The sequence below is a fragment of the Ostrinia nubilalis genome, chromosome 19, assembly GCF_963855985.1.
Source record: "Ostrinia nubilalis chromosome 19, ilOstNubi1.1, whole genome shotgun sequence".
Taxonomy (NCBI): domain Eukaryota; kingdom Metazoa; phylum Arthropoda; class Insecta; order Lepidoptera; family Crambidae; genus Ostrinia; species Ostrinia nubilalis.
The window spans coordinates 3,801,920-3,814,420 of NC_087106.1; the positions used below are offsets into that span (position 1 = coordinate 3,801,920).

At 45.8% G+C, this 12,501-nt stretch overlaps 1 protein-coding gene across 1 annotated transcript in view; it reads left to right on the top strand.

Moving 5' to 3' along the window:
• Nucleotides 1-12,501, top strand: part of LOC135081384 (myotubularin-related protein 5-like) — an 86,151-nt gene that overhangs the window by 58,018 nt on the left and 15,632 nt on the right. Inside the window, exons 26-35 of the mRNA XM_063976103.1 lie at nt 275-380; nt 976-1,130; nt 1,671-2,292; nt 2,487-2,610; nt 3,124-3,328; nt 3,833-4,015; nt 4,291-4,379; nt 4,481-4,673; nt 6,132-6,267; nt 6,932-7,114. Coding sequence (XP_063832173.1) covers nt 275-380; nt 976-1,130; nt 1,671-2,292; nt 2,487-2,610; nt 3,124-3,328; nt 3,833-4,015; nt 4,291-4,379; nt 4,481-4,673; nt 6,132-6,267; nt 6,932-7,114 — 1,996 coding nt within the window. The remainder of the gene's footprint in view (nt 1-274; nt 381-975; nt 1,131-1,670; nt 2,293-2,486; nt 2,611-3,123; nt 3,329-3,832; nt 4,016-4,290; nt 4,380-4,480; nt 4,674-6,131; nt 6,268-6,931; nt 7,115-12,501) is intronic.

Genomic DNA, 12,501 nt, shown 5'->3' on the forward strand with positions numbered 1-12,501 from the left:
TTTGATAAAATATAACCATCACATTTACCCTATTCAGAAGCAAATGAAGTATTTGTATTAGTTCGATGACTCTTGATATTTCTTTCCGACAAGCATTTCCAGCATTAATTAATGATCTTATTCGTTTTGCTCTTGGCAGAGCAGTCGTAAGAAATGATGGCCGTATTAGAAAAATATCAACCTAATGCCCTTAACCTTAGGGCCTTAGTTTTACTTACTCACTTATCCTACTGGACTATTTTGTAGATTTTTACTATACGTTTTTTGTGTTCAGATCAGCAGCGTCCCATCACAAAGGCGTTATGGGCATGCTGAAAGGGACGCATCAAACCCCCGGCCCCACGCAAAGTGGCACCGAAACCACATCTAGTTTAGAACAGGTAAGAAACATTGGTTAATTTCATATTTTTGCAATAAAGATTGTCGACCAATATCCCTCGTATCCCCATCAATAGGCTAGTTTCCTAAAATAAAAAACTTTTTATTTATCAATCCAATAAGTATTTACGAAATGTTGAAGTTCCCCGTGACGTCACAAAGTGCAACACTTTAAACTACGCCTTGACGTCAAGTGCCTCTTTTTTTGAACTTTGGCGCGCTTTATCTCTTTCAATTTTCTTTATTTCAATAAAGTGAAAAATACGTGTCGACTATTTTTTGATTAATTAACTGACGGACTCATTACAACTCTTGCTTTTTTACCCAGGAAACATCCCTATTTTTTCAAATTTAAATATTTTATTCAGTACATAGGCCCTTTCCAGGGCACTTATACACGTCCTAAATATAGCTTGCCCTAACACCACTTCAAGACAACATATGGGCGGGTGTTGAGAAGAAGTGGCGGAAGAAACTCAGTCACCTTTGTCAGTTATTAATGTATTGAAAAAATACATCCATAACTAACTTGTTCTTACCCCGAGTATGGATGGTCATGTGTTTTGCTACTCACGACTATTTTTACGTTTCCAACAGGAACGGTACTTAGCCACGTTGGTGGCTCTAACCCCAGCCTCCAGAGGGGATCTGGAAGACTCGTCACTCAGTCTGGACTCTCTACTGCTCTGCTGCGACGACACCCAGCCGCCCACGCATACACCGCTGCTTACGAAAGCAGCTGGCACGTTGAGGTAAGCACAGGACCGCTGGTGTATGCACGCATAGGAACGATTTCTAGTCGCGTTTTGGATCTAACTCTAGCATCTAATCTCGTTCCCGTGGCAATGCAGTCAAATCTAGGCACTTTTTTCGGAATCCTACATTACTGGATCTATGTTCGTCTTTTTAATAGCAGTAAAAAAGCTTTTAAGTTTATGTAAAACTTATTTCTTATTCAGTGGTCTGCTTCTTTCTAATTAACAACTTTTCTGGAGAGTCATAACAATTAAACTTCTATTGTGTCTGGGTTACTGTCCGGCAAAGTGTTAACTAATTAATAATTAGCAGTCAGCGCCTGAGGCATGGGAACGGCACGGGAAGGTATTTTTGAGACGTCAAACATCAGCGAGATTACAAATTTCTTTCAGATTTGGATGCTATGTCACTTCACATGTCTATCCTTCCCGTGGCTCTGTCACGTCATAATGTCAATGTCACCCCTCCGTGCCGCTCCCATATCTCAGGCACTGACTCAGTTACGCAGTAGACTTATAGCAACGTTTCGTGCGCAGTGTGCTTCGCAACAGCGGGGGCAAAGGGGGCGTGGCCACGGGCGCGGCCGCGGCCACCACGGGCCGGCACTTTGGTCGCTGGGGCTCGCTCAAGGACCGCCGCCAGCCGTCCCATCTGGACCTGTACGCGCCGAGACAGCGGCTGTCCACTGCTGACGTCGACTCCGGTACGTGTGTACTTATGACAAGGCGGCGTGACGCAAGCCGGGCGCGGCCACTCGGGCGCTGGGGCTCGCTCAAGGACCGCCGTCAGCCGTCCCATCTGGACCTGTACGCGCCGAGACAGCGGCTGTCCACTGCCGACGTCGACTCCGGTACGTGTGTACTTATGACAAGGCGGCGTGACGCAAGCCGGGCGCGGCCACTCGGGCGCTGGGGCTCGCTCAAGGACCGCCGTCAGCCGTCCCATCTGGACCTGTACGCGCCGAGACAGCGGCTGTCCACTGCCGACGTCGACTCCGGTACGTATACTTATGACAAGGGAACGTGTCACCAAGCGCCGGCGCGGCCACCACGAGCCGGCACTTCGGGCGCTGGGGCTCGCTCAAGGACCGCCGCCAGCCGTCCCATCTGGACCTGTACGCGCCGAGACAGCGGCTGTCCACTGCCGACGTCGACTCCGGTACGTGTACTTATGACAAGGCGGCGTGACGCAAGCCGGGCGCGGCCACCACGGGCCGGCACTTTGGTCGCTGGGGCTCGCTCAAGGACCGCTGCCAGCCGTTACATCTGGACCTGTACGCGCCGAGACAGCGGCTGTCCACTGCCGACGTCGACTCCGGTACGTGTACTTATGACAAGGCGGCGTGACGCAAGCCGGGCGCGGCCACCACGGGCCGGCACTTCGGGCGCTGGGGCTCGCTCAAGGACCGCCGCCAGCCGTCCCATCTGGACCTGTACGCGCCGAGACAGCGGCTGTCCACTGCCGACGTCGACTCCGGTACGTGTGTACTTATAAAAAGGCGGCGGCAGCAGCGCTATCTGAAAACGTCAATCTTTTAAACTGCGATCTCCAACCCGTCTGCCAAGCGAGGGGATTATGGCAAAACCCTCCACTATAGTGGAGGAGGCTCATAGTCCAGCAGTGGACTGTAAAGGGCTGTTGATGATGATGACTAAGAACTCACCACATATTACCAACGAGACGAGCGGCTTCGTGAAATCTGCAAGGATTGTGGTTGACAAACATAATATTACCAACAGTAACTTTATCAGAACAAATAAAATGTAATCATTTTTAAGTCCTTCTCCCGTTATTTATTTATATTTTTATAATGGCTTGCAATACACGGCTTGTGCATTTACCATGTACAGGGTAAAGGTTGGGAAACGAGTTGCAGTAAAAAAGTACAATTACAAGTAAAATTTGGCTTAGTGTCCTCTCTCCTGAGGCCATACCCTACAGAGCCCATATTTTAAGTTCATGATGGATGATGTATTGGGTGTTTTTCAGTCTCCGGCGACACGGGCGTAGCGCGACGGGCATCCTTATACGTGGTAACAGAAAAGGGCGTGGCGTGCGCATTAGCGGGCACGGAGTTAGTACCAGCGGAGTACCCGGAGGCGCGCCACGCCAAGCACGCCTTCAAGAAGCTCATGCGCGCCGCCGTGCCTTCCGCGCCGCCTGCTCAACTGCCTGACCATAAGGGATTCCTGAGGTCAGTCCAGTCATCATGAGGTCATTTATTTAGTCTCCACTTCAAGAACACCTGGTTTACTAGAAGCAAAAGGAGGATTCGCACAGCTACCAGACCACAAGGGCTTTCTCAGGTCAGTCAAGTCATCATCATTAGGTCTTTACTGTTGGAACACCTCTTTCTCTAATTTACCAGAAGCAAAATGAGGATTTGGCATACACCACAAGGGCTTAGGTTAGGCTCGTATCTCGCGGGACAGAGCAGGTCAGGCTCTCGTATCTCTCACGAGACACACCAGGTCAAGTTCGTATAATCCGCGAGACAGCACCATAATCACGCCTTAAAGAAGCTCATACGCGCCGCCGTCCCTTCTGCGCCGCCTGCACAACTACCAGACCATAAGGGCTTCTTCAGGTTAGTGACAATACGTCATCAGTAGGTCATTTAGTCTCCACTTCAAGAGCACGGCCCTCTAATTCACTAGAGGCAAATAGTATCTGGCATACACCACAAAGGTTTCCTCAGGCCAGGCTCATCTCTATACGTGGTAACGGAGAAGGGCGTGGCGTGCGCATTAGCGGGCACCGAGCTAGTCCCCGCGGAGTACCCGGAGGCGCGCCACGCCAAGCACGCCTTCAAGAAGCTCATGCGCGCCGCCGTGCCTTCTGCGCCGCCTGCACAACTGCCTGACCATAAGGGCTTCCTCAGGTCAGTGTCATAAAGTTTTCGACATCAGGTCATTTAATCTTAGTCTCCACAGCAAGAGTACGACTGTCTAAATTAGAGAATCTGGCCTAAAAAGAGGCCTTCACAAAGCAAATGAAGGATTTGGCTTTTGTAGTGACAAGGGCTTCCTGAGGTCAACCTCTGGTGCACTACACAGTACCACCAAAGACGTCGGTCTCGTTACGTCATCACTGTCAGGTCTTTTAGTCTCCACGAGCAAATACTCTGTGGTCAGACTCATGTCTCCCGTGAGATAGCACCACTAGCACGCCTTCAAGAAGCTCATGCGCGCCGCCGTCCCTTCTGCGCCGCCTGCACAACTGCCAGACCATAAGGGCTTCCTCAGGTTAGTGACAATACGTCATCGGCAGGTCATTTAGCCTCCACTTCAAGAACACGGCCCTCTAATCCACTAGAGGCAAATATGATTTGGCATACACCACAAAGGCTTCCTCAGGCCAGGCTCATCTCTATACGTGGTAACGGAGAAGGGCGTGGCGTGCGCATTAGCGGGCACGGAGTTAGTACCAGCGGAGTACCCGGAGGCGCGCCACGCCAAGCACGCCTTCAAGAAACTCATGCGCGCCGCCGTGCCTGCCGCGCCGCCTGCACAACTGCCAGACCATAAGGGGTTCCTCAGGTGAGGGTCATAAAGTTACCGTCATCATTAGGGTCACTCTGATTTACCAGAAGCAAAAGGAGGATTTGGCATACACCACAAGGGCTTTTAGGCTCGTATCTCGCGGGACAGAGCAGGTCAGGCTCTCGTATCTCTCACGAGACACACCAGGTCACGTTCGTATAATCCGCGAGACAGCACCATAATCACGCCTTAAAGGAGCTCATACGCGCCGCCGTCCCTTCTGCGCCGCCTGCACAACTGCCAGACCATAAGGGGTTCCTGAGGTTAGTGACAATACGTCATCGGTAGGTCATTTAGTCTCCACTTCAAGAGCACGGCCCTCTAATCCACTAGAGGCAAATAGGATTTGGCATACACCACGAAGGCTTCCTCAGGCCAGGCTCATCTCTATACGTGGTAACGGAAAAGGGCGTGGCGTGCGCATTAGCGGGCACGGAGTTAGTCCCCGCGGAGTACCCGGAGGCGCGTCACGCCAAGCACGCCTTCAAGAAGCTCATGCGCGCCGCCGTGCCTTCTGCGCCGCCTGCACAACTGCCAGACCATAAGGGCTTCCTCAGGTGAGGGTCATAAAGTCACCGTCATCATTAGGGTCACTCTGATTTACCAGAAACAAAAGGAGGATTTGGCATACACCACAAGGGCTTAGGTTAGGCTCGTATCTCGCGGGACAGAGCAGGTCACGTTCGTATCTCCCAAGAGACAGCACCACTAGCACGCCTTCAAGAAACTCAGGCGCGCTGCCGTCCCTTCTGCGCCGCCTGCACAACTGCCCGATCATAAGGGCTTCCTGAGGTCAGTGTCATAAAGTTTTCGACATCAGGCCATTTAATCTTAGTCTCCACAGCAAGAGTACGACTGTCTAAATTAGAGAATCTGGCCTAAATATGAGGCCTTCTCCAAGCAAATGGAGGGTTTTGTCCTTGTGGTGACAAAGGATTCCACTACATAGCACCACCAAGCACGTCTGTCTCGTTACGTCATCACTATCAGGTCATTTATGTCCGTTTTCACCATAATTCCCTAGTTTTTAAGAGACCTCTATGAGAACAAAATTCCTGCTATGTGCTACCATAGGGGTCACTTAAAAACTAGGGATTGGTGGTGAAAACGGGTATTAGTCTCTCTCTGCAGGAGTACGACTCTAGAGAGTGTCCTACATGAAGAGCCTGGCGAATTAATCAGTCCAATGGATGATTTGGACTGTGCTACAAGGGCACCCTCAGAACAGTCTATGGCGTACTACACAGCAAAACATACACGTAAATTTCGTGGCGCACTAATCCTCAGCAACAAGAACGTTAGTCTCATCATCATTAGGTCATTTAATCTCTATTGACTCTAATGACCTTCTTAATTCACCAGAGGCAAATGAAGGATTTGGCACTCCTCATGATGACCAGACATGTTTGAAAGGCCTAATGAGAACATTCTATCTAACGCGGGTGTTCTCCACAGGCTGATAGAAGAATCCGGCTGGCTGTGGCAGCTGAGGCAGCTGTTCCAGCTGTCTGGTGCCGTGGTGGACCTGCTCGACATCCAGGGGTCTTCTGTCCTGCTCTCGCTTGAAGACGGCTGGGACGTCACTGCACAGGTATAGCAAAATCACACTTGGCATTTCTTTGATCGATTGTTCAAAGTCCTCTAAAAGACAAGACTGCTCGACAAAGGCCTCTTTTTTATCCACAACGAGGAAGCTCTTGGCCTGCATCTCACCTGATGGTAAGTGATTATCAGGCCGAAGGTGCACGCAGAAACTGGCTATCTTACCTGTAACTGCCGGAACACAACAATGCTGTTAACATTGTTTTTATGGCGACATACTTAGGTAAGATAGTGGTAGCTAACCAGCCTCTTTGGATTTCCACAACAATCGGTCTTGCGCTATCCCCATTTACGTGCTTCTCGCGACCTTCATCAGATCGTTGGTTCACCAAGTAGAAGGCTTGCCTACACTACGTTCAATTTGTCTGCCCCAACAGCTATAAGTTCACTACTATGGTGCCAATTAAAGTTATCACCAAACTGTCTGAGTGAAGTATGTTAAGTATTATACAGAGACAGTAAATACCTGATTAACTCAATTTTGTCAGTTTCCATTGGAGCAGACCATAAATGCTTTGTGTATAAATCAAAACCTCAATTCACCTCTAGTAAAATGGAGCAGGTTATAATTATTTCTGCTGTAGTGTCTAAACCAAGAGTTCCTATCCCAACTGTAAATCTCGTGTCTATTCTAACACCAGCCACCCTTGCAGATATCATCGCTAGCGCAGATCTGCCTGGACCCGTACTACCGGACCCTCGAAGGCTTCCGGATCCTAGTAGAGAAGGAGTGGCTGGCCATGGGCCACAAGTTCCAGCAACGCAGCAACATCGCAGCGACGCCGCAGCAGGGATTCACGCCCACCTTCCTTATGTTCCTGGACGCGGTACACCAGGTGAGTGGTGGTATTTGTTGTACTAGCCAGTAAGTTAGCAAGTAAGGGGCGTACGTATACGTGACACGTAGTCAGCGTCGAAAGTAGAAAACAGTTCGTTCTATGTTACGATTGGAATAAGGTATAGTCTGGTCTGCGAGCACGTAGAATTTTGTCCAATGACCCCAAGCTACCCATCCTTATCGCTCGCGCGTAATTATGTTGCTGTTGCGCTCGCACACTCACTGCGGGCGCTCGTCGCACAGTCGCGACAGCAATATACGAGGTGTGGCTATTAAATAACGAGACTGACGCTGCTACAGGAGAAGTGCGCATGCGCCGAACGCCAGCAACCAACAACTGTTAGCAAGAAGCCTTCTCTTTCGAATGAAGTGCCTCTCGCTTCTGTAAACAAATCAGTATAGCCGTAGCCTTCGTTCGCATTAGAGTTGTTTTTTTGTTTCGCCGGAAAAATGTTAAGTGTAACAGTATCTAGCAACGAATTTTTGTGAAATTTCATATGAAACTTGAAAAAACCGCTACTGAAACTTATAATTTATTGAATGACAATGAATGTTTATCGCTTGCACGTGTTTTTGAGTGGTTTAAGCCTTTTTAAAATGGCCGAGAAGACGTTCAAGATGATTCACGCCCGGGTCGCCCTTCCACGTCAAAAACTGATAACAATATCAAAAAAATCGGTAATCTAATTCGAACTGACCATCGGTTAAGTACTCGTGCGACTGTTGAAACTGTACGAATTGATAAAAAATCCGTACGGCAAATATTACATAACAATTTTACACATGCAAAAAGTGTGTGCCAAAATGGTGCCTAAAATTCGTACTTTTGAACAACAAGAAGCTCACAAAAATGTTTGTACTGACATTTTGAATGCCTTATTCGCCGGATCTTGCGCCGTGCGACTTCTATCTGTTTCCTAAGGTGAAATCTGCATTAAAAGGAACAAGATTTGAGACTGTTGAAGCTGTGAAAGAGAAAGCGGCACGCGTCCTGAAGGAGCTGACAGAAAAAGACTTCCAGCACTGTTTCGAACAATGGAAGATTCGCATGGAGCGTTGTAGGGATAGAGGAGGGGTGTATATTGAAGGTGATATTAAGTAAAACAGTATAAAATCAAAATAAAATGTTTTACAGCGTCAGTCTCGTTATTTAATAGCCACACCTCGTAATTACGCGCGAGCGATAAGGATGGGTAGCTTGGGGTCATTGGACCAAATTCTACGTGCTCACAGACCGGGCTTTAGTATCACGAATTATTTGACGCTAACTGTACGTGCACGTATCACGCACGTATGGTCTATTACGAGTATAAGAGTAGGCTGTGCGTTCACCATTTTAATCTGATTGCGTTAGGTTAAGATCGGACGTTTGTAAGTGGTTTAACTAAACCACTTAAACTCGTCCTAATGTATGTACTGCGGAGATTAATCAAAACTTTTCATGTGTGTGATGTGAGCAATAGCGTAATATTTACATAAACTTGTGTACTACTATATTTATTGTGTATTTTGTGTTTAAAGTGTATTTTCTAGTCTGTTTAATAGCGATCGTCGTGTAGCATCATTCGCAAGGATACATTGGTGAGTCGTAGCTAAATGTAAAGTAAACGCAATGTAGTATTCTTTGTTTTTTATTATTTTAAAAATGTGAACTTATTGTTAAAACATGGATTTTGTTTTAAATCAATGCTTTAACAATAGTTCAAGACGGCTGCTATTAATTCAGCTATCCATAAAACCCATAATGCACCACCATTAGTACATTCAAAACATGTCTTGTGTTGACGTCACGCTTTCTGGCGCAGACGTTCGATTATCAAATGAAAGATTCGTTTAAACTTTTGCGACCTACCACAAGTTAAACACGCGTTGAACAACTGTTTTAAAATGGCACTTTCTTCCATACGTCAATTTAAATTAGTGTTTAACGCGCGTTCTACTTTTTGTGGTTTCTAACAATTTTGCCTTGCAAGGCTTAAACTCAACTTGCCTTTGTTAGGACCCCTTAACTTGTAAAATATGTCCGTGGTGCATATCCCTTTTAAATGAAGGTAATAAACCTTTTTGCCATCTGTCTCCTGCTTTGGCTTGGAGGGAAATCGATTATAACCATCGAACTCCTCCTATACACTTCTGATTAATTGTGCGGGTAGACAGAATCTATCCCCTGGGACTACTCAACCTTCACTGGTTGGGGTTCGTTGGCGGTCAAGCTGCATCTCCTGGCTACACAGGAGTTGCAGTGGTGGGAACGTGTGGTGGGAAAAGTCCCGCAATAATTATATTTATTAAAACTGTTCTATATTAATTGTAACGCCCCTGGGTCTGCGGGTGTCTATGGGCGACGGTAATCACTAACCATCAGGTGATCCGTCTGCTCGTTTGCCTCCTGTCACATAAAAAAAAAACGATTCAATTAGTTTAAGGCGTTTACTTTGGATATTAATTAAGAGCGCTTTCACATTTAGACGACTTTAACAGCGCTGCAAACGCGCGATAAACGCGCTGCCGATTAATTCATATTATATGACATTACAAAAACTTCTAACGCCCTAACGTGAAAACGCTCTAAGGGATTTTGCTTTGTAATAAATTGTTTTATTTTTTATATAGATTTTGACAATCGATTTTTTGACCAATAAGTTTTGACAATCTCAAACCAATCACCATTATTCAATAATTCCAAGACACAATTTCTTTGAAAAACACTTTCAATAAAAATATCTCTGAAAAAAGCTCTGAAAAAAAAAAAACAAAAGTTTATTTTTAATTTGCGATTGAGATTGCGATTTTTAGCCAGCCATTTACATGTATACTCCAAAGATTCTGAAACGTCAAGTGGCAAAAATCAAAAATTAACAACCCAGTATTGATAGTAGCGCCACCTTGTCAATGTTATAGCTGGGACGGTTCAGTGTTGGACATCTATAAAATAGTATGAGATTGTCAAAGTCTATTATCATTTACTCACACGCAGAAGATCCAGTGTCGAGTTTTGAATTGTAATGGCCGAGTGCGGACCGAACGATCGATAAAACGCAGCATGCACAGATGTAGCGCCATCTATGGTTCATTGTATGAATTCGCTTATCCCGACTCCCGGTATAAAGTATTCAGTAAGAAAGGAAGAAGAACCATAGAAGACTTATTCCCTTATGTGTGTTCAACTAATAGTTTCCTTTTCAGCAAGAACTCGAAGCCATTTGAAAAAATCTCGAAGACTTTCTCTTCCTTTGCCAAACATGTTCAATTCTGGGCACAAAGAATTGTACATGTTGGCGAATGTTGAGGCATATCATCGTTTGTGAACATCAAGATTATACTCAAGACCACGAAAATAACATTTTGTTTTGTTTCTGTTTGTGTTTTCTTTTCAGCAAGCACTTGAAACAAACTGAAAACATGTGAAGACTTTCTCGTCATTAGCCTTGTATGCCCAGTTCGAGCCGTAGCATACGGCAAATGATCAGGCAAATCATCGGGCAAATCATCGAATGTGAACACCAAGATTATACTCAAGATCACGAAACAAAGTTTTCTGTTGTTTGTGTCCAACTACAGATCGTTCCATCCACGAAGATGCGCCCACCATTCTTTCGCTAATGCTTGAGTGTTATCGGTACATGCTAAATTATCCATGAGTACAAAACAATAAAACAATAATTACGCTCGGATTGCTCTGATCAAACTCCCCGCTCCCCGCGCTTCCCTCGACCAAAAATTGTTGGGGCGCGTCTTCGTGGATGGCACGATCTATAATAGTTTTTTCAGCAAGCACTTGAAACCTGAAGACATTTGAAGACTTTCTCATCATTTACCTATTTATTTATGGCATGAGTGCAATGGCATGTTTATTGGAATGGAGAAGTTTCCAATTTTTTTTCTATTAATAAAACTTGAAAAAATAAGTAAAACCAATAATAATTATGAAAGAATTATGAAAATATCTCTACAAATAAAGAAGTTACAGGGCCCCAAAGTTGTGCATAACAAATATTTCGCGCTATTTGATCGGTGACGTCACGGAACACCTTCGGAGTACAAACAGTGAATTACCCCTGTGAGTCTAGACAAAGTGCAAATTATAATCGCAAACCAGTCGAAAAGTGGTCGAAAAGCCCCTTTTTTGTATGGAGTTTTGACGGATTCGATTTTCGATTCGATCAAAAAGTGCGTTTTGTCTAGGGGGGCAGGTCCAGTGGGTCTAGTCAAAACGCACTTTAAAATCACAAACCCATCGCAAACCAGTCGCAAACAAACAAACAAATCGCAAAAGAGGTCGATAACAAAAAAGGCTTAATCAAACGGCAAAAAATCGAATCGCAAAGCCCTACCTATCGATAATCGAAAGACTGGATTGAAATTTCCTATACAAAGGCTTAGCCAACATGCATTTAAGACTCAATCAAAATCGAATCGAATCGCAACACCCGCCATTTTCATTGCGATTACTTAAACCCCGGTGATAAGCTTCGATTATATCGAAAACCAATAGGGTGAGTTGCACCACCTAACTTTGACCGTAACTATGACGTTAACCGGTGTTTTTTGTATGGAGTTTGACAGATTTTAGACGTTTGTCAAAGTTAAACTAAGATGGTGCAACCCACCCTAAGGCTGTTTTGACAAATCCGTATCGCGATGTCGTTTTGACAGCTAATTTGACAGCGAAGCATAGACGTAAACAGAGAGCAGAAAGAAGGAAGAAACTAATTTAAAAAAAAAAGCTAAAAAAAGTAAAAACAATCGCAGTCATAGACATTTTTTAACTTTTATTCGATTTTGGGAAACTCGATTAAGGTCTTCGAGCATTGTGCCAAGATCTTCCAACGATTCTGCCATGACCACAATATCGTCGGCAAACCGAAGGTGAGTGATGTACTCGCCATTAATGTTTATGCCGAATCCTTTCCATTCCAGGAGTTTGAAAGCGTCTTCCAATGCAGCGGTGAACAGTTTCGGAGATATAACATCTCCCTGCCTAACGCCTCGCTGCAGTGGAATCGCCCTCGTGCTCTGCTCCTGTACTCGGACCGACATGGTGGCGTTTTTGTACAAGCACTTCAGCACCTCGATATACCGATAGTCAATACGGCACCGCTGGAGAGATTGTAACACTGCCCAAGTCTCAATCGAATCGAAGGCCTTCTCATAGTCCACGAACGCCAAGCATAGTGGCAAGTTATACTCCTCAGTCTTCTGTATAACCTGCCGCAGCGAATGGATGTGGTCTATGGTACTATAACCTTTTCGGAATCCGGCTTGTTCGGGAGGCTGGAAGTCATCGAACCTACGCGCGAGACGGTTCGTGATGACTCTCGAAAACAGTTTGTAGACATGACTCAGAAGCGAGATGGGTCTGTAATTCTTCAGCAAGGTCTTATC